Consider the following 19,923-nt stretch of genomic DNA (forward strand, 5'->3'; position numbering starts at 1 on the left):
AAACAGTATACAGTAATTCCAAGCTGTTAGTAAGTGCTATAAAGGAAAGACCAACTTTAAATATGAGAGTCACGGAAAGTGTCTCTGAAATATTAAGCTAAGACCTCAAGAAAGAGAGCTATGCTATCTCTATCTCTAACCTTATATCCTACCCTAACATTTTTTACTTCATTCGTACCACGTATGCTAGAATGGATCACTGCTACTTCAAGTCTCAATATCTTTACATACGCTTTTCACTCCACCATCAAGACCCTCTCCACGTCAACTAGTAATGTTTACCTGTCCTGCAGAATTCAGCTTGTCACCTGTTTCAGAAAACAGTTGATATTCTTTATCCTATATAATAAAAGGCTAATATGCAAATCAACCAAAGGGTGGAACAACCAGTCACTATGATGCTCACTGACCATCAGGGGGCAGATGCTCAATGCAGGAGCTGCCCCCTGGTGGTCAGTACACTCCCACAGGGGGAGTGCTGCTCAGCCAGAAGCCAGGCTCACAGCTGGCAAGCACAGTGGCGGTGGCAGGAGCCTCTCCCGCCTCCACTGCAGGCGGGCGGTAAGGAGTGAGGGGTCCCGGGCTGCGAGAGGACCCAGGCCAGGCTCAGGGCCCCCCATCCCCCCAGTGCACGAATGTTGTGCACCAGGCCTCTAGTATTTTAATACAATGCCTACACCGGAGATGACACTTAATTAAAGTGTGTAAATAAACTAATTTGGATGTACCTAACAGCACTCCTAAAAGTAAATGATTATAGATAATCAACAAATCTCTCCATTCTGCTCTCAAATGCCAACTACATGCCAGATACAAGAACTCTGATGGTCAATTTTACCTTTTGACAGCACTAATTTTCTGGACAAAGAAGAAATAGTATGCCTCTGGAGGTGATATATCTCCTACCATAAAAGCGGAGAACAGGAAGGCAAGTTCTAGCTTCAAACATTACAAGTCTCACTAGGTTAGCTAAGTGTTTTTTATTTTTTTATTTTTATTTTTTTTTAAATATATTTTATTGATTTTGTACAGAGAGGAAGGGAGAGAGATAGAGAGCTAGAAACATCGATGAGAGAGAAACATCGATCAGCCGCCTCCTGCACATCTCCCACTGGGGATGTGCCCGCAACTCAGGTACATGCCCCTGACCGGAATCGAACCTGGGACCTTTTGGTCCGCAGGCCGACGCTCTATCCACTGAGCCAAACCGGTTTCGGCTAAGTGTTTTTTAAATTATTGTCGAGAGTCCTGGCCAGGAAGCTCAACTGGTTACGGTGTAGTTCCAATACATCAAGGTTGTGGGTTCAATCCCTTATTAGGACACATACAAGAATCAATCAATGAATGCATAAATAAGTAGGACAACAAATCAATGTTTCTCTCTCTCTTTTTCTATCTTTTGAAAAAATTCAATCAATAAAAACAAATTGTCAGGTGAACAATGATGCAATTTGCAACTGTGTCCTAATATTTGGAAAAATAATTTAGTCTTTTAGTAATAATTTCATGATGGAAATGTAAAAGAAAAGGTAAAATCCTAGTCTTATTTCAAGATTTCATGAAAAAGGATAGCAGCAGGAAATATAATATTCTAACCTTCTTCTCTAAATGTACAACTTGCCCTGTATGACAATAATTTAAGAAACACTTAGTTTAACCTAGTGTTAAACACTTCTAATGTTTGAATCACTTTTTGTAACATCTTTATGAAAAAGTTTGCCTTCCTATTCTCTGCTTTTGTGATAGGAGACACATCATCTCCAAAGTCACACCAGCAAATCCTGCGTAATTATCACTTTTACCAATATGAAGCATTAGAGAAAGCTATCTTTCTTTAAAAGTTAAAAATAAATCAAATTATTTAATTTCCTGAAATCAACATCAAAATTAAATAACATCAGGTATAATTTCCCAAACTGTGTTTCACAGAACACTAGTTTTTAAGGTATTAACACTCTGACAAAAGAAGAGTTGAAAACAGGTATTCAAACTAAAACCTGCACATGAATGTTCATAGCAACACTATTTACAACAGTCAAAGGTCGAAACAACCCAATATCCATCCTATTAATAAAAGCCTATGTGGTCGTCATGCCCTCACGCCGTGACGCCCTTACGCCACAACAAATCACCAGGAGGCTGCATGCGCAGCGGGCGTGCACGGGTGGGCAGGGGCTTGATGCTGAATGCGTGGTGCGGAGGCAGAGCCTGCGGCTCCGCGCAGTGAGGCCTGGTGGTTCCGCAGCTCTGCGTGGTGAGGCCGGAGGTACCGCGGCTCTGTGTGGCGCAAAGGAGGGACCCCTGACTCCGGCCTACCTCTTTGGGGCAATCCATCGAGGAGCCCCGGATGGGTGAGCAGGGCCTACCTCTTTGGGGCAATCGATCTCGGGCTCCCGCACTGAGAGAGAGCACAGGCCAGGCTGAGAAACCCGCCCGCCTGAGTGCATGAATTTCATGCACTGGGCCTCTAGTCACTAAATAAATGAAGAAATAAAATGTGATATATCTATATGATGGAATATTATTCAGCTGTCTTAGTCAGTTTAGGCTGCCAAAACAAAATTCCACAAACTGATGGAATTAAACAACAGGAATTTGTTTTCTCACAGTTCTGGAGGCAGGAAGGTCAAGATCAAGGTGCCAACAGGATTGTGTTTGATGAAAACTCCCTCCTTGAATTGTAGACAGTCACCTCACATGGCCTTTCTTTGGTGCATACACTGAGAAAGATCTTCCTCTTCCTCTTCTTATAAGGCCTCATGATTTATCGGCTTAGGACCCCACCTTTATGACCTCATTTAATCTTAACTACCTCATAAAAGCTCTTATCTCCAAATATAATCACATTGGGAATTAGGTCCTCAACATGGGAATTTTGAGAGGAACCAATGCAGTTTATAGCATCAGCATTAAAAAGGAAAGAAGTACTGCTATAACTACATGAATGAATTTTTTAAACATGATGTTTAATGAAGGAAGCCAGACAAACAACACATATTGTAGGATTCCATTTCTATGAAATATTTAGAATAGGAAAATACACAGAAACAAAAAGCCAATTATTGGTTGTCTAAGGCTGCAGCAAGGGGGAAATGGATTTCCTTTTGGGGTGATAAAAAATTTTTGCAATTAGGTAGTGGTGATGGTTGTATAACACTGTAAATGTACTTAATTACATTAAACTGTACCTTTAAAATAGTTAAAACGGTCCCTAACTGGTTTGGCTCAGTGGATAGAGCATCAGCCTGCGGACTGAAGGGTCTCGGATTCGATTCCGGTCAAGGGCACATGCCCAGGTTGCGGGCTCAATCCCCAGTAGAGGGCGTGCAGGAGGCAGCCAATCAATGATTCTCTCTTATCATTGATGTTTTTATCTCTCTCTCCTTCTCCTTTCCTCTCTAAAATCAGTAAGAATATATCCTATCTAATAATAGACAAACATGGTAATTGACCGTACCTCCGCTTGCCTCCCATTGGCTAATCAACACAATATGCAAATTAACCACCAACAAAGATGATGGCTAATTTGCATACTGCAGGCAGGGCGGGACAGCGCAGTCCCGTCTGCCCTGCCGCCATCGAGGCCTGCTAACTTCGACCTGGGGCGGTGGGTGTCCTTGTGCTACACCACCCGGGGCGGCTGGGCGGTACAATAGCGATCTGCCGGCCCGCCCAGGCGTCCCAGGTGCGAACCGACCTGGGGCGGCTGGGCAGGGCAGCAGCAATCGGCTGGCCCGCCAGGGCATCCCGTGTATGACCCGCCTGGGGCAGCGCCTCAAACCCTGGATCTGCCCTGCCGTGTGCGCAGCCCGGGGAGGCGGGGCAGGCACTGAGGGATCGGGCCTGCCATCTGCCACCCGGGGAGTGGGCCTAAGCCAGCAGGTGGTTATATCTCGAGGGGTCCCAGACTGTGAGAGGGCACAAGTGGGACAGAGCACACCCCCCACCTGGGCTCCCCCGCCAGTGCACAAATTTTTGTGCACCGGGCCTCTAGTTAAAAAATAAAATAGTTAAAATGGTAAATCTTATATATTATACCATACACAAAAAACTTAAACATAGAGTTAACACTGACTCAGTAATTCGACTCCAACATATATATCAAGGAGAAATGAAAACATACATCCACATAAAAACGATTAAACAAATGTTCATAGCAGCATTATTCATAATAGCCAAAAAATGGAAACAATTCAAATATCAACTGATGAAAGGATAAATAAAATGTGATATAGCCATACAATGGAATATTATCTCTATATATAAAAGGCTAAGTGACAAACCGTATGTCTGTCCGACTGTTCGACCGACCAGCCAGTACATATGATGCACACTGGCAATTTAAAAATAAATGCTGACTCGAGCATGTGCAATACATATAAAGCTCTCGGAATGGATATTATTGAAATGATTTGTAATGGCTCTATTGTTGAAGCTACCTTTGGAAATAGTGTATCTATAGATAATATTAAAAATATATCTAAATGAGCGATTCTTTGTCCAAAAAATGAACACGTTCATAAATTAAATGAAGAAATTTTGGATATACTCGATGGAGATTTTCACACCTATGTGATGATTTCAGGGATTCAATGGATGATGCTGAAAAGGAAAATTTTCCCATCAAATTTCTTAATAGTATTATTCCTTCGGGAATGCTGTGCCATAAATTAAAACTGAAAGTAGATGCAATCATCATGCTGAGAAATCTTAATAGTAAATGGGGTCTTTGTAATGGTACTAGATTTATTATCAAAAGAGTGTGACCTAAGATAATAGAAGCTGAAGTATTAACAAGATCTGTGGAAGGAGAGGTTGTTCTGATTCCAAGAATTGATTTGTCCCCATATGACACTGGCCTCCCATTTAAATTAATTCGAAGACAGTTTCCCGTGATGCCAGCATCTAATTGCAGAACTTTTTCATTAATAAATGACTATTAATAAATCACAAGGACAAACTATAAACAGAGTAGGAATATTCCTACTTGAACCCGTTTTCAGACATGGTCAGTTATATGTTGCTTTCTCTCAATTTCGAAGAGCGTTTGACGTTAAAGTTGTAAATGCTTCATCACAAGGGAAATTAGTCAAGCACTCTGAAAGTGTTTTTACTCTTAATGTGGTATACAGGAAGATATTAGAATAAATTTAATCAATTTATCAGTCATTTTTTTATCAATGTTTTTATATCATGTCTTTGTTGTTATATCATGTTGTTATTGCTTATTAATCAACTTATATATTATTTTCATATACATTTTACTAATTTTCTTTCATCTCTGAAACTTCTATTATAGAGAAAGGGCAAATAGCAATATTAAAATATTTCTTCTAATTAATTTCCTTTCAATGTGCACGAATCTGTACACCGGGCCACAATAAAAAGTAATGATGTATTAATACATGCTACAACATGGATGAATCTTGAAAACATTATGCTAAATAAAAAAAAAAAAGACACAAAAAGGCCACATGTTGTGTGATTCCATTTATATAAAACTAGAGGCCCAGTGCATGAAATTCGTGTACTTGGTGGGGGGTCCCTCAGCCTGGCCTGCACCCTCTCACAGTCCGGGAGCCCTCGGGGGATGTCTGACTGATGGCATAGGCCCGCGGTGAGCCAATACGATGAGCAGGTCTATGCCGTCAATCAGACATCCTTAGCGCTGCTGTGGAGGCAGGAGAGGCTCCCACCACCCCCACTGCACTCGCCAGCCGTGAACCCACCTCAGGACTTCTGGCTGAGCAGCACTCTCCCTGTGGGAGCACACTGACCACCATGCTGATTGAACTCAGATATGGCTGCCAGCCAGCTCTGTGATGGGGGATGTCCTAGCACAGGAACAATGACCCCTGTGAGCATCTCCGTCGGGAAAAAGCCACCCCTGAGTTCCTGCCCCGATGCCAACAGTCTAACTCCTACCCATATGTGTCTCGGTCCCCGAAAGCAGCCTGGCGCTTTGGCTCAGAAAGATCAAGTCTGAGTAAGTTCGTGTGCTGGCCCTTAACAGGAACACCTGGGTCTCCAGCAGCCTCCATGTCACTTAGCCACAATCCCCTCTGGTTTTTACAGCCCGAAATTATGGACTCTTCTCTTCCCAGCTCTGAAACCCTAGCCTGGGGGTCTGGTGTGCAGCTGGGATCACCTGCTTCTCACAGGCAGCCTCCACAGAGACTATCTCCCTCCTGATTAAAAAACGGCACACGTGGATGTTAGACCAGCCCATTCCACACCTCCGCCCAGCTACCAGTCTCAATGTGCTTTCTTCTTTACTTCTCCAGCTTTCAGGAGGTTCTGAATGATGGTTGTTCTGTATTTTAGTTGTAATTCTGATGTGGTTGTGGGAGGCAGCGCGTACTGGCATTTAACTATGCTGCCATCTTGGTTCTCTCCTATTTTTTCTTATATACCTAAAGATACTACTAAGTTTTTTTAAATGGTCTATCAATATAACATTATGTGTATACTACCATAAATAAAAAGAAGCTTTTTCTGAACTCTTTACCAGTCTTTCACAAAGTGTGGCAAATAATGATTTAGAAGTAGCTTTTTCTTTTTTGTCTATACATCAAGAAAAGGCTTTATTCTTTTTGCCACAGAAGTATTACAGAAGACTGCCAAAGAAAAATCATTAGACAAAATGAGAATTAAAGTACTCAAAAGACAAGGATAACGTCTACAATTAATTAAAATCAGATTAAAATCCCAGAAGAAAATGAATTTTACAATGATAATTCTCAAGTAAATTACAATAGTGCCCTAATCAATCTTTGCTTCCAGCCCTGTTCCTGTCAAAGAATTTGCTGTACTGTAGCCAAATATATACACAGCACTATCTTTCTTAAAACTATTCAATGGCTTCTCAAAACATCCTATATAATAAAAGCCCAGCGACCATAACGGCAAAACGACCGCTCGACCAGTCACTATGAGATGCACTGACCGCCTCTTGGTTTCTCCCCCCGGCCAGCAGGCTCCAATCACCGGATGGCAAACAGGAAACCGGGGTGGGTGGCAGTGGGGGGGCGGGACTGGTGAGTGGGCGGAATGGCCAACCTCTTGGTCCCTTCCCTTGGCCCGCAGGCTCCGATCGCTGGATGTCGAATGGGGAACCAGGGTGGCACCAGGCCAAGGCCCCCCGCCCCGCCGGTCGCCCCACACACAGAGGCCGACCCGCGGTGGGGGTGGGGCTGGTGAGCAGGCGGGAACAGCGGGCCTCTCGGTCCCTCCGCGCCGGCTGTCAGGCTCCCATCACCCAATGGCAAACTGGGAACCCAGGTGGATGGCAGCAGGGGGCGAGACCAGCTGCCGGCAGCTGGGAAAGATGGCCCTGATTGCAGGTTAGGCCTAGGAACCGTACCTGCACACGATTTCGTGCACCGGGCCTCTAGTTCATTAATAAAGTCCAAACTCTTTATAATGTCCTAAAAGACCCTTTATCTCCAATTCTTGTGTACTTTTCAGATGCAGCTTTTGCACTTTTCCCCTCAATTCACTGTTCTAGTCACATTGCAATCTCACATTTATATCATGCATTTTTTTCAACCCAAAGTCCAAATCTCTATTAAATCATGTGCATTCTCAACTCAAGTTTTTGACACAACTAAATTACCACTTTATCTGTATTACCCCCATCTAATTAGAAGCTTTCTTGAGGTCTGGGGCTGTGATGGGGGGGGGGGGGGGGGGAAGAACTGTTCTTTTTTGGTTGGTATTTTTGGTTTTCCATTGTAAACACATGCTTGTCACATAATAACAACTCAATACATCACATGTTTAATAAATAAATGAGCAATATATTACCAGGATCATCTAAAAAGAGTATGAGAAGAGGAGGGGAGGGGACAGGAAAAGAGAGGAGGGAAGGGAAGGGTGATGGGAGGGGAGGAAACATACTGACTATATTGACTACAGGAGCCACTAAATGTATATTTGCACAAGCTTTTTACCTACTATAATAAATGTAAAGTTCTTTTTTTAGCTTAAAGAGCCATATTATTAATGTTCTTCTGAATTTCAAAGTGGTTAAAATAAAAATGGGGATAATTTAAAGAATGTTAATATAGGAAAATCCCCCCCCCCCAAAAAAGACTTGTGGAATAATCTAATTTGTACTTACTCAAATCATCCGATATGTCTTCAATTCCTGACGCACTATCATCAGAATCACCAGTATTATCTGTAGATGTTTGTTGCTTCTGAGATCGTGGTGAGTTTTCTGGAGCAGATTTTTCTCCCTCTACATCAATATTCACCTTGTCAAGAGAAGTACAAGAGCTTGGATTTTTTTTTCCAATCTGCTGTAATTCTGTCTGCCTTATGTTTTCTTTCAACAGTGAGCTGGGCACCTTCTCTGCTTCTGCTGGTGAGCTGGGAACTTTTTCTGATTTCATCTGAGAACTGGGTGCTTTTTCTTTCTTCTGTGAACTAAGTGCCTTTTCTGCTATTGCTGCCTGTGAACTGGGTGCCTTTTCTGTTTTCACTGGTGAATTAGGTGACTTTGTCAATTTTTCTGCTTTTGCCTGTAAACTGGATGCTTTTTCTATTTTTGCCTGTGAAACAGGTACCTTTTCAGTTCTCACAGGTGAATTAGGTGACTTTTTTGCTTTGCAATGACTTTGATCTCGAAGGACTAACCCCAAATCTTTGGAGCCTGGAATATTGGCAACATTTACTTTACATGATTTAATTTCTGTTTTTTCTATACAAATATCATTTTGCTTATTTTTTTTACTACTATTCCTATTTGGGGAGCTGATCCCAATTTCTTTTATGGATTTATCATTTCTGGCTTTCAAAGATTGATTAGTTATAACTTTAACTGTTTTGCTTTCTTCAGAAAGAGCCCAAACATTCTTCTTTGGTTCATGATTTTCATTTTTAGAGGTCTTAGACTCTTCCATTATTTGAAAAGCTGCTTCTTTCCAATTGTGATATTGTAAAATAGCAGATCTCCAGTAGTTTGAATTGCTTCAAATCCAGTTTAGGCAAGCAACCAATCTATTGAATTAAAAACAAACAAATAAACAAACAAACCAAAAAAAAAAAACCTGTTATTTAAAATGCAAAGTCACTTTTTAAAATTTGATGAGACATTAAAAAAACTTTTAAAAATTGTTCTCAAATTGAAATAATAGTAAAAAAATGTTTAAGCTCTGAAAACTATATGAGAAAGAATTAAAGCCCACTTAGTAAATAATAGCCAAATGCTCATTAAGGAAGTTCTAATGTAATTATGGCAGTAAGTGTCAAAACAAGGGAATTTTAGAAGTAAAACATATTACTCAATAAGAATTTCAACTAACAGGAAAATGATTGTGATGTACCACAGTTAATATAAAAGAAAATGAAACAAAGAAAATACAAGAATTCCAATCTATATGCAACATAGGAAATCTATACTAATAAAAGGGTAATATGCTAATTAGACCGGACATCTTCCAGATGACCTTCCAGATGTCCTTCTGGACAAAGCCATGGTGGCGGGGCCAAGGCAGAGGCAGTTAGGGGCGATCAGGCCAGCAGGAGAGAGCTGTTAGGGTGATCAGGCTGACTGGGGAGAGCAGTTAGGGAGATCAGGCTGGCAGGGGAGAGCAGTTAGGGAGATCAGGCTGGCAGGGGAGAGCAGTTAGGAGGATCAGGCTGGCAGGGGAGAGTAGTTAGGGGGATCAGGCTGGCAGGGGAGAGCAGTTAGGGTGATCAGGCAGGCAGGGGAGAGCGGTTAGGGTTATCAGGCAGGCAGGCAGAGGCGGTTAGGGGTGATCAGGCAGGCAGGCAGAGTGGTTAGGGCCGATCAGGCAGGCAGGGGAGAGCGGTTAGGGTTATCAGGCAGGCAGGCACTGACCACCAGGGGGCAGATGCTCCAACCAGTAGGTTAGCTTGCCGTTGGGGCAGATTGGGACTGAGTGAGCCTATCAGGACTGAGTGAGATGGGCCAGACATGCCCTAGAGCCCTCCCGCAGTCGCTTCCCAGCTGGCCGACCTCCCACATCCCTCCCTGGCCCCGATTGTGCACCGGTGGGGTCCCTCGGCCTGGCCTGCGCCCTCTTGCAATCTGGGACTGGGACTCCTCAGGGATGTCGGAGAGCTGGTTTCAGCCCAACAGCGGAACAATAGGTTGCTATGATGCACACTGTCCAACAGGGGTCAGATGCTCAATGCAGGAGCTGCCCCCTGGTGGTCAGGGCGCTCTCACAGGGGGAGCACCGCTCATCCAGAAGCCAGGCTCACAGCTGGCGAGCACAGCGGTGGTGGTGGGAGCCTCTTCCGCCTCCACAGCAGCACTAAGGATGTCCCGACTGTCGGCTTAGGCTGCTCCCCGTGGCACTGTCAGTCAGACATCCCCCAAGGGCTCCTGGACTGCGAGAGGGTGCAGGCTGGTCTGAAGGACCCCCGCCCCCAAGTGTACGAATTTCGTGCACTGGACCTCTAGTTTATTTATAAGCAGAAGAGTGGCATAATTTCTGTTTTAGGTTAACTTCAGTAAAACAGGAGCACATAGTGGTGAAGAAAAGGAGATGAGTTAGTAAAGTAAATGACAGTAATTACCAATAATAGTAAAAAAGCATTAGGAGGTTATTTAGGGCCTTATCACAAGCAATTTTGGTTAAGTTGGGGAGAGGGAGAAGCTGTATTAAAGTTAAATGGATTGCTTTCCAGAGGACCTTTCAGACTCTTCAATATGCTAATGAGCATGATAAATCTGACAGATATAATTTACAACATTTGCCTAAAGGAGCCTCTTTTGCCTAGACCACCTATCGATACACATCTCAAAGAAGTGCAAGGAATACAGATTTTATAACACTGTTCTATGAAACTGAGTGAGAAAAGCAGAGGGCAGCAGAGGGCTTAAGACAGAGGTAAAACAACAGCAAATGCAAGGAGCAGGAAAGAAATCTAAAACACTGTCAAGCTGTGATAAGAAGCTAACTAAACATAAAACACCAGTCTACTAGCTTATACAATTTGCAGCTATTTAAATTCATAGTAAGCAGGGAATTGACAATGAATATTTCAATAGGGTAAGGAAACACAACAGTAATGGTACTGGTTGGGGGAAGGATAAAGTCAAAGAGAGACGACATATAGAGATATAAAGAATAAATCAGAAAACTAAAGAAACAAGAAAAATGCTCATATAGATATTTAGGAGATTTTGGTTGGAAGTAGAACCATTTTCAAACCATATGATTAGGTACATCCAGAAAAGTATACTTGAATATCACTGCAATACAAAAATTAAGAAAAAATAAAGTTAAGGTGCTAGATGAGGTTCAAATGTAATGCTCCCAACTGCCCAATATGATGTCAAGAATTAAACCAAAGTATCAGTGAGTAAAGAAGAGTGATCTACAGATTCCTAAACTAAACAAACAGCATTAGATATACAGACAGCAGGGAACCAGTTTTAAAAAAAGAGGAATTTCAGCCCAGCAAATGTAGTTCAGTGGATGAGCATCAACCTATGAACCAAGAGGTCAAAATTCGAGTCCTGGTCAGGACACATGCCCGGGTTATGTGCTCGATCCACAATGGGGAGCATGATGGAGACAATGATTCTCTCTCATTATTGATGTTTCTCTCTCTCCCTCTTCCTTCTTCTCTCTGAAATCAATAAAAATACATTTTTTAAAAAAAAAGAGGAACTTTACAGAAGAATAGAAGAATAAACAGACAATATGTAGAAAAATATGGGTCTGGTTTCCTGGCCTTGAGGAAACAGGTGTGAGGAAAATAAGGTACATCCCTGAGAAGATTTAGAGTGGTTCTCAACCTTTTTCCTAATCCAATACCTCTGAAAAATAAATATAAAGAGGGTAACTGTGAGTGGTTTATAGCCTCCCAAAAATATAAAAAGGAACACAAGAATGAGGGGAGAGAAGATATCTGGTGAGTGGTGTATAAGGCTTTACAGAGTTATTATGAAATGCCTTCCTAAAGAAGTATAAAAATCACTGGTTGAAAACTGGTACTGTCACATAAAGCTTAAATACAAGTTCCAAATACAAACAAATTTTTATCTATATGACACTATTCAAGATACTGTCACATAACAATACCACAAGCTCCTACATAAGCTCTTATAAATATTTCAATTTAAAAATATATTTTTATGATTCAGCATCAGCTAATATATATATCTAGTATTCATTTATTTTATGCATCTGCGAAGTTAACACAGTCTTGTTGTGTTTCCATTTTATATATTACTAGAGACCCAGTGCACAAACTCATGCACCAGTGGGGTCCCTCGGCCTGGCCTGTGGGATCAGGCCAAAACCACCTCTCTGACATCCCACAAGGGGTCCTGGATTGCCAGAGGGCGCAGGCCAAGCCAAGGGACCCCACTGGTTCATGATCGGGGCTGGGGAGGGATGCGGGAGGTTGAGCAGCCCAGGAGGGGCCGTGGGAGGGCTCCAGGGCGTGTCCAGCCCATCTCACTCAGTCCCAATTGGCTGGACTCCAGCAGCAAGCTAACCTGACAGTCAGAGTGTCTGCCCCCCTGGTGGTAAGTGCACGTCATAGCAACTGGTCAACCAGTCTACTGTATGCCCCCTGGTGGTCAGTGCATGTCATAGTGAGCGGTTGAGCAGCCTTAGCATATCATTAGCATATTACACTTTGGTTGAATGGCCAACCGGATGATCGCACACTTATATATTAGGCTTTTATTATATAAGATTGAGGCACCCTGAGTTTATGACTTGCCTAAAATGACACAAATGGGACTGGTTTATGACTAACAAGAAACAAGAGTCCCAATTTTTGGTCCTAGAGCATGTCTCTTAGCCTAAACCAGTGGTTCTCAAACTTTTTGATCTCAGGATATTTATCCTCTTAAAAATTACCCGGAATCCAAAGAACTTTCGTGTATGTGTGGGTTATAGCTATTGAGATTTATGTCACTAGATTTTAAAACGGAGAATTTTTTCAAATACAAGAATATATTAACTTATTCTATGATTCCAATATTACCCGAATGCCAAAACCAGACAAGATATCACAAAAAATTATAGACTAATGTCTCTTATGAATATAAATGTAAAAATCCTCAACAAAATACTAACCAACCAAATCCAGCAACAAAAGGATTATATGCCAGGAATAGGGGGAATCTATTCCAGGAAATGCAAGGTTGGCTCAACATATGAAAATCAATTGATGTATACACTATGTTAAAAGAATAAAAAACAAAAATCACGTAGTCATCTCAATAAACCAAAAAAGCATTTGATAAAATTAATCTAAGACCCATTTATGATAAAAAATACTCAATAAACTAGGAATAGAAAGTAATCTTCTCAATGGAGAAACCAAGATGGCGGCATAGGTAAACACCAGAGTTTGCTGCCTCGAACAACCACTTCAAAAATACAACTAAAAGACGGAACGGACATCATCCAGAACCACAGGAAGGCTGGCTGAGTGGAAATTCTACAACTAGAAGGAAAGAGAAAAGCATACCGAGACTCAGAGGAGGCGCAGTGCGGAAGTAAAATACTGAGGTGCGGAGGTGCATGTGGAGCAGGCTGGCGGCTGAGGGCACGGTTGTTATTTTCAATAGGGAGGGAGTCTCAGGCTCTGAGCTCCAGTTCCGGGCGAGTCTCTAGGGACCCAGACTCATACGGGAGAAGCGGGACTGTCTGACATCGGTTGGAACCCGAGGGCAGCTTTCTCTCTGAGGGGCTCGCTGCGATTACCCAGACACTGAGAAGCAGAGCCTCTGAGGGCAAGTCTGAGAGCAGCCATAACTGCTAGCCCCGCCCTGTTGATCCCGTGGGACCCGCCCCGCCCCACCCAAGCCCTGCAGGGAGGCTTTTGCTGGGTAGCCGCAGGCAAAGGCTAGATTAGCACCTCCCTAGAGATCCAGGAGCCAGGAAGCCCAGAGGTCAGAGTGGGACCATCCAGTTTGCAGCTCCCTGGAAACATAAAGGACACACTCTAGGGGCAGACTCAGTGAGCACCAAAGACCCATTGAAGCAAGTCTTGCCCCATAAGGGTGTCTCCAGCACAGAAGTTCTCCCACTGCAGACACAGGTGATTCTCACAGCCAATTGGCCTGGAGGTCAATTCCTCCCAGTGATACCTACAACAATCAAGGCTTAACTACAACAAGACTGTGCACAAAGACCACAAGTGGGTGCACCAAGTGTGTCCTCCTCGGGTAATTGGGGAGGCTGAACCACTGAGCCCTAGAGGACACTCAGCACAGAAAACCACTTTTTCAACACAGGGAAGCATAAAAAATGCCGAGACAAAGAAACAGGACACAAACGAAAGAAATGGAGGAAAGCAAACTGCTGGATATAGAATTCAAAACCACACTTTTAAGGTCTTTAAAGAACTGTCTAGAAGCCGCCGATAAATATAGTGAGATCCTCAAGAAATCTAGTGAGACCCTCGATGTTGTGATAAAGAACCAACTAGAAATTAAGCATACACAGACTGAAATAAAGAATATTACACAGACTCCCAACAGCAGACCAGAGGATCGCAAGAATCAAGTCAAAGTTTTGAAATACGCAAAAAACACCCAACCAGAAAAGCAAAATGAAAAAAGAATCCAAAAATACGAAGATAGCGGAAGGAGCCTCTGGGACAGCTTCAAGCGTACCAACATCTGAATTACAGGGGTGCCAGAAGATGAGAGAGAGCAAGATATTGAAAACCTATTTGAAGAAATAATGACAGAAAACTTCCCCTACCTGGTGAAAGAAATAGACTTACAAGTCCAGGAAGCACAGAGAACCCCAAACAAAAGGAATCCAAAGAGGACCACACCAAGACACATCATAATTAAAATGCCAAGAGCAAAAGACAAAGAGAGTATCCTAAAAGCCGCAAGAGAAAGAAAGTCAGTTACCTACAAGGGAGTACCCATATGACTGTCAGTTGATTTCTCAACAGAAACTTTGCAGGCCAGAAGGGAGTGGCAAGAAATATTCAAAGTGATGAATGCCAAGAACCTACAACCAAGATTACTTTATCCAGCAAAGCTATCATTCAGAAGTGAAGGTCAGATAAAGAGCTTCACAGATAAGGAAAAGCTAAAGGAGTTCATCACCACCAAACCAGTATTATAAAAATGCTGAAAGGTATCCTTTAAGAAGAGGAAGAAGAAGAAAAAGGTAAAGATACAAATTATGAACAACAAATACACATCTGTCAATAGTGAATCTAAAAATCAAGTGAATAAATAATCTGATGAACAGTATGAACTGGTGATTATAATAGAATCAGGGACATAGAAAGGGAATGGACTGACTATTCTTGGGCGGGAAAGGGGCGTGGGGGATGCGGGAAGAGATTGGACTAATAATCGTGCACCTATGGATGAGGACAGTGGGTGGGGAGTGAGGGCGGAGGGAGGGGTGGGAACTGGGTGGAGGGGAGTTATGGTGGGAAAAAAGAGGAACCAATGTAATAATCTGAACGATAAAGATTTAATAAAAAAAATTACAAAAAAAAATAAAAAAAGAAAGTAATCTTCTCAGCCTGACAGAGGGCATCTAATAAGAAAAACCCACAAGTTCATTTCACCATTAAGGTGAAAGACTAAATGTTTTCTCTTCTAAGGGCAGAAACAAGACAAAAACGTCTGCTGTTTTCACTTTTATTCAACACTAGAGACCTGATGCACGAAAATTCATGCAAGAGTAGGCCTTCCTTCCCCTGGCTGCCGGCACCAGCTTCCCTCTGGCACGTGGGACCGGGGCTTCCTCTCTCAGGCCACCAGCAGGAACACAGGACCCAGGATGCTTCCCTCCAGCCCTGGCTTCATCTGGAAGGACATCTGGAATGACACCCGGAAGGATGTTCATTCTAATTAGCATATTTCCCTTTTATTATTATAGATTGTACTAACCAGGAAAATTAGACAACTAAAAGAAATAAAAGGCATCCAGAGTGGGAAGTTATAGTGCTTTATATATTTATGCAAAAAGCATTACTTATAACAGTAAAAAATTAAATGCCCAATCTAATTAAATGCCTAACAATAAGGAACTGGTTAAGCAAACTCTGGCACCTTCTCTTGTGTGGTATTTTGCAGCTTCTAAAACTACATTTACAAATAATTCTTAATGATGTGGTCAAATACTTATAAAACTTTAAGTAAAAAGTTATACACAAAATGTGACTACAACTATGTTAAAAGGCTTAGGGTGGGAGGTGGGTGTGGGCTAGAAGGCTCAATGGGGAAAAGGGGGACATCTGTAATACTTTCAACAATAAAGATAAATTTAAAAATGCATTAAAGGAAACATGCCAAAAAGTTGTTTCTATTGATAATCTTAAAATAGTGAGGTTGTGGTCTATTGTTACTGTTATTATATTCTTTATATTTTCCTATATTTTCTATGATTTTCTACAAAGTGCATATAATACTATTATAATCAGAAAAATGTTTATTTTTAAGTGTCTGAAAAATCAGGGAACTAAATGTTTATTAACATAAAAGTAATTTAGTAAAAATAATTTTACAAAAGATTTAGAAGTTGTAAAAACATGCTAAGGGAACTAAAACAGAATTGGTAAAGGAATAAAATAAAACACTTTAAAAAATACTTATTTTTATTTTAGTAAAACACAAGTGGTTATGAAGACTATATAACAACATGAGAAATGCTTATTTTTTAAGGTTAAATGAAAACAGGTCAAAATAATTAAGATAAAAACTCTTCAGCCCAGCACTTTAAACAACTACACTCAGCCTCACAATATACCCACAAAAGGAGCTTCCCTACACTACTCTTGAACCTCCCCATCCTTTGTGTTCTTGCTCTTTGCTTCCTCATTTTAGACATGTATTTCTGATTTGGGCAAAGGAGGGTGAATAAACATGTCTCTAAATAAGATACACAAATGATGCCCTGGCCTGTGTGCCTCAGTTATTTGGGTGTAGTCCCCTGCACCAAAAGGTTGCCGATTGGATTCCCAGTCAAGGCACATGCCCAGGTTGCAGGCAGGGGGCATGCAGGAGGCAGCTGATTGATGTTTGCTCTCACTTCAATGCTTCTTTCTCTCTCTCCCTCTCCCTTCTTCTCTTCTCTAAAAATTCAATTTAAAAATATCTTCAAAACAAAAAAGATACACAAATGGCCAATAGGAATATGAAGAGGTGTTCAATATTCATTAGTCATTAGGAAAAAGCAAATCAAAATTACAATGCAATACCCACTTCACCTGCTAGAATAGCTATAATTTTTTGTTAATCCTCATCCAAGGATATTTTTCCAGTGATTTTTTAGAGAGTGGAAGTGGGGGAGAGGGGAGAAAAGAGAAACATGGATGTGAGAGAGACATATCAATTGATTGACTCCAGCATATGCCCCAACTGGGCTGGGGATGGAATTTGCAATTGACCTGAGAATCGAATCCCCAACCCTGCAGTGCGCAGGCTGTCGTTCTCACTGCTGAACCACAACAGCCAGGGCAGGATGACTAAAATTTAAAAGATGGATAATAACAAGTGTTGATAAGGATATGGAAAAATTAGAACCCTCATACATTACTAGTTGGAATAGAAACTGGTGCAGCAAACTCTTGGAAAATAGTTTGACAGGTCCTCATAAGGGAAAGCATAAATTTATCAAAACACCCATCAATTCCACTCCTGGGTATATACTCAAGAGAAATGAAAGCATACATTTACACAATTACTTTTACATGAATACTCATAGCAACAATACTCATAACAGCTAGAGTGGAAACAACCCAAATGTCTACCAAATGATGAATGAATAAGCAAAATGTGGTCTCTCTATAGAATACATTCCATAGAATGTAATATTATCTTCTATATATGTAAAAGGCTAAGTGACTGACCATACGTAAGTCCGACCAACCAGCCAGTACATATGATGCACACTGGCAATTTAAAAATAAACATTGACTCTTGCATACGCGATACATACAAAGCTCTCGCTGGTGCCAATCACACGCATGTGTTTCGATCTGTCATTGTGGATCGTGAATTTGATTGTTTTTGTTAACATTTAGAATGTGACGTTCTTTCAATGTACAGGAATCCGTGCACCAGGCCACTAGTTCGGTCATAAAAAGGAATGAAGTGCTATTATGTGATACAATATGGATGAACCTTAAAAACATTACATGCTTAAAAGAAGCCTTGAACAAAAAAGCATGTTGTATGATTCTATTTATATGAAATGTCCAGAATAGGCAAAGCCATAGATAGAAAGTAATTTAGTGATTGCCAAAGTCTAGGGGAGTGGGGGCGAAGGAGTGATTGCTAATGGGCACACACAGGGTTTCTTTTTGGAAAGTTGAAAATGTTCTGGAATTATCAGACTGACAGCTGTCAGAAGGGAGGGAGGTTGTGGATCTGGGTGAAAAAGGTAAAGGGCTTAAGAAAAATATATCCTCATAGACAGACAACGGTATGGTGATTACCAGAGTGCAAGGGGGATGGGGGAGGAGGTAGAAGAGAGTATAGGGGGCACAAATGATGTTGGAAGGAGATTTGACTTGGGGTGGTGAACACACAATACAGTATACAGATGACGTATTACAGAACTGTCCTCCTAATACCTATATAATTTTATTTACCAATGTAACCCCAATAAATTCAATTTTTTAAAAAAGAAAATGTTCTGGAATTAGATACTTGTGATGATTATATAACCTTACGAATATACACTGAACTGTATACTTTTTAAGGGTTAGTTTTTTAAATATTTTTTTTATTGACTTGAGAGAGGAAGGGAGAGGGAGAAAGAGATAGAAACATCAATGATGAGAGAGAATCATTGATCGGCTGCCTCCTGCACACCCACTACTGGGTATCAAGCCAGTAACCCGGGCATGTGCCCTGAAAGGGAATCAAACGAACCATGACCTCCTGGTTCACAGGTCAATGCTCAACCACTGAGCCATACGAGCTGGGCTAAAAGGGTGAGTTTTATGGTATTATAAATTACATCTCAAAGAAAAAGAGACAGAAAGCATACATGATTACACTTTCCATTAGCCACCAAAGCAATGTTTTCACATATTGTGTAGGCATTACTCTACATTCCAGATGAGAGAAGAGGGGAAAAGGCAACTATTGTCTTATTATTACTACAAAAACAGTTGTGACTCAGAGACCACCCCCTCCTCCAAAAGTCCCCAAACATAGTTTGAATACCACTGGCCTAAACTAAGCACAAGATTGGAGCTTAAACACTTAATGACTAATCAATTTTAACCCCTAGAGCAGTGATGGCGAACCTATGACACGCGTGTCAGAGGTGACACGTGAACTCATTTTTTTGGTTGATTTTTCTTTGTTAAATGGTATTTAAATATATAAAATAAATATCAAAAATATGTCTTTGTTTTACTATGGTTGCAAATATCAAAAAATGTCTATATGTGACACGGCACCAGAGTTAAGTTAGGGTTTTTCAAAATGCTGACACGCTGAGCTCAAAAGGTTCGCCATCACTGCCCTAAAGCTTCGAAATGGCATCCAGTTTTAAGTCTGCTTTTATTAGTGATGATGATATTGCTAAATATGTCAATTCTTGCTGTGAAGATGACGATTTTGTGGAAGATATTGGAGAAGGGTGTCCCTCTATTTTAACATTATATGTTTTGTTCAAACTTTTTTTTTCTACTAGTATTTTATAATACAATCAGCAAACAATGTATGTCAAAGATGAAATCAAATGTAGTAAAGGTTTCCTTAAGTTTTTGAATATGTAACTTCATTTACTTACGATTCATAATTTTTTTCCTAAACTGCTGTAAAATCAGCAAAAATGCCTTGGCAATTTTAGCATAGTTCCTAGGATATTGGTTGGCACTCAAAGGGTTAATGATAATTATTTAAATTCCAATGTATAGCTCAGACTGACAAAAATGCAATCAGGTTTCATTATGTACAATTTAATTCTACTTTAGATTCTTAAA

The 19,923-nt window shown here is 41.2% G+C and overlaps 1 protein-coding gene across 9 annotated transcripts in view; it reads right to left on the reverse strand.

The window, feature by feature from the left end:
- TUT4 (terminal uridylyl transferase 4) overlaps positions 1-19,923 on the reverse strand; it is a 163,916-nt gene that overhangs the window by 72,200 nt on the left and 71,793 nt on the right. For 8 of the 9 annotated variants that reach the window (XM_070405128.1, XM_070405127.1, XM_070405129.1 and 5 more), the window contains exon 2: positions 8,123-9,003. In XM_070405128.1, the coding sequence (XP_070261229.1) occupies positions 8,123-8,906 (784 nt within the window). In that variant the 5' untranslated portion in view covers positions 8,907-9,003. Of the gene's footprint in view, positions 1-8,122; positions 9,004-15,637; positions 15,800-19,923 lie in introns of all 9 variants that reach the window. The other variant, XM_070405126.1, reaches the window with a different exon arrangement.

Source organism: Myotis yumanensis, unplaced genomic scaffold, assembly GCF_028538775.1.
Source record: "Myotis yumanensis isolate MYYU_CA2020_CCGP unplaced genomic scaffold, mMyoYum1.0.hap1 SCAF_2, whole genome shotgun sequence".
In the NCBI taxonomy this organism is placed as follows: Eukaryota; Metazoa; Chordata; class Mammalia; order Chiroptera; family Vespertilionidae; genus Myotis; species Myotis yumanensis.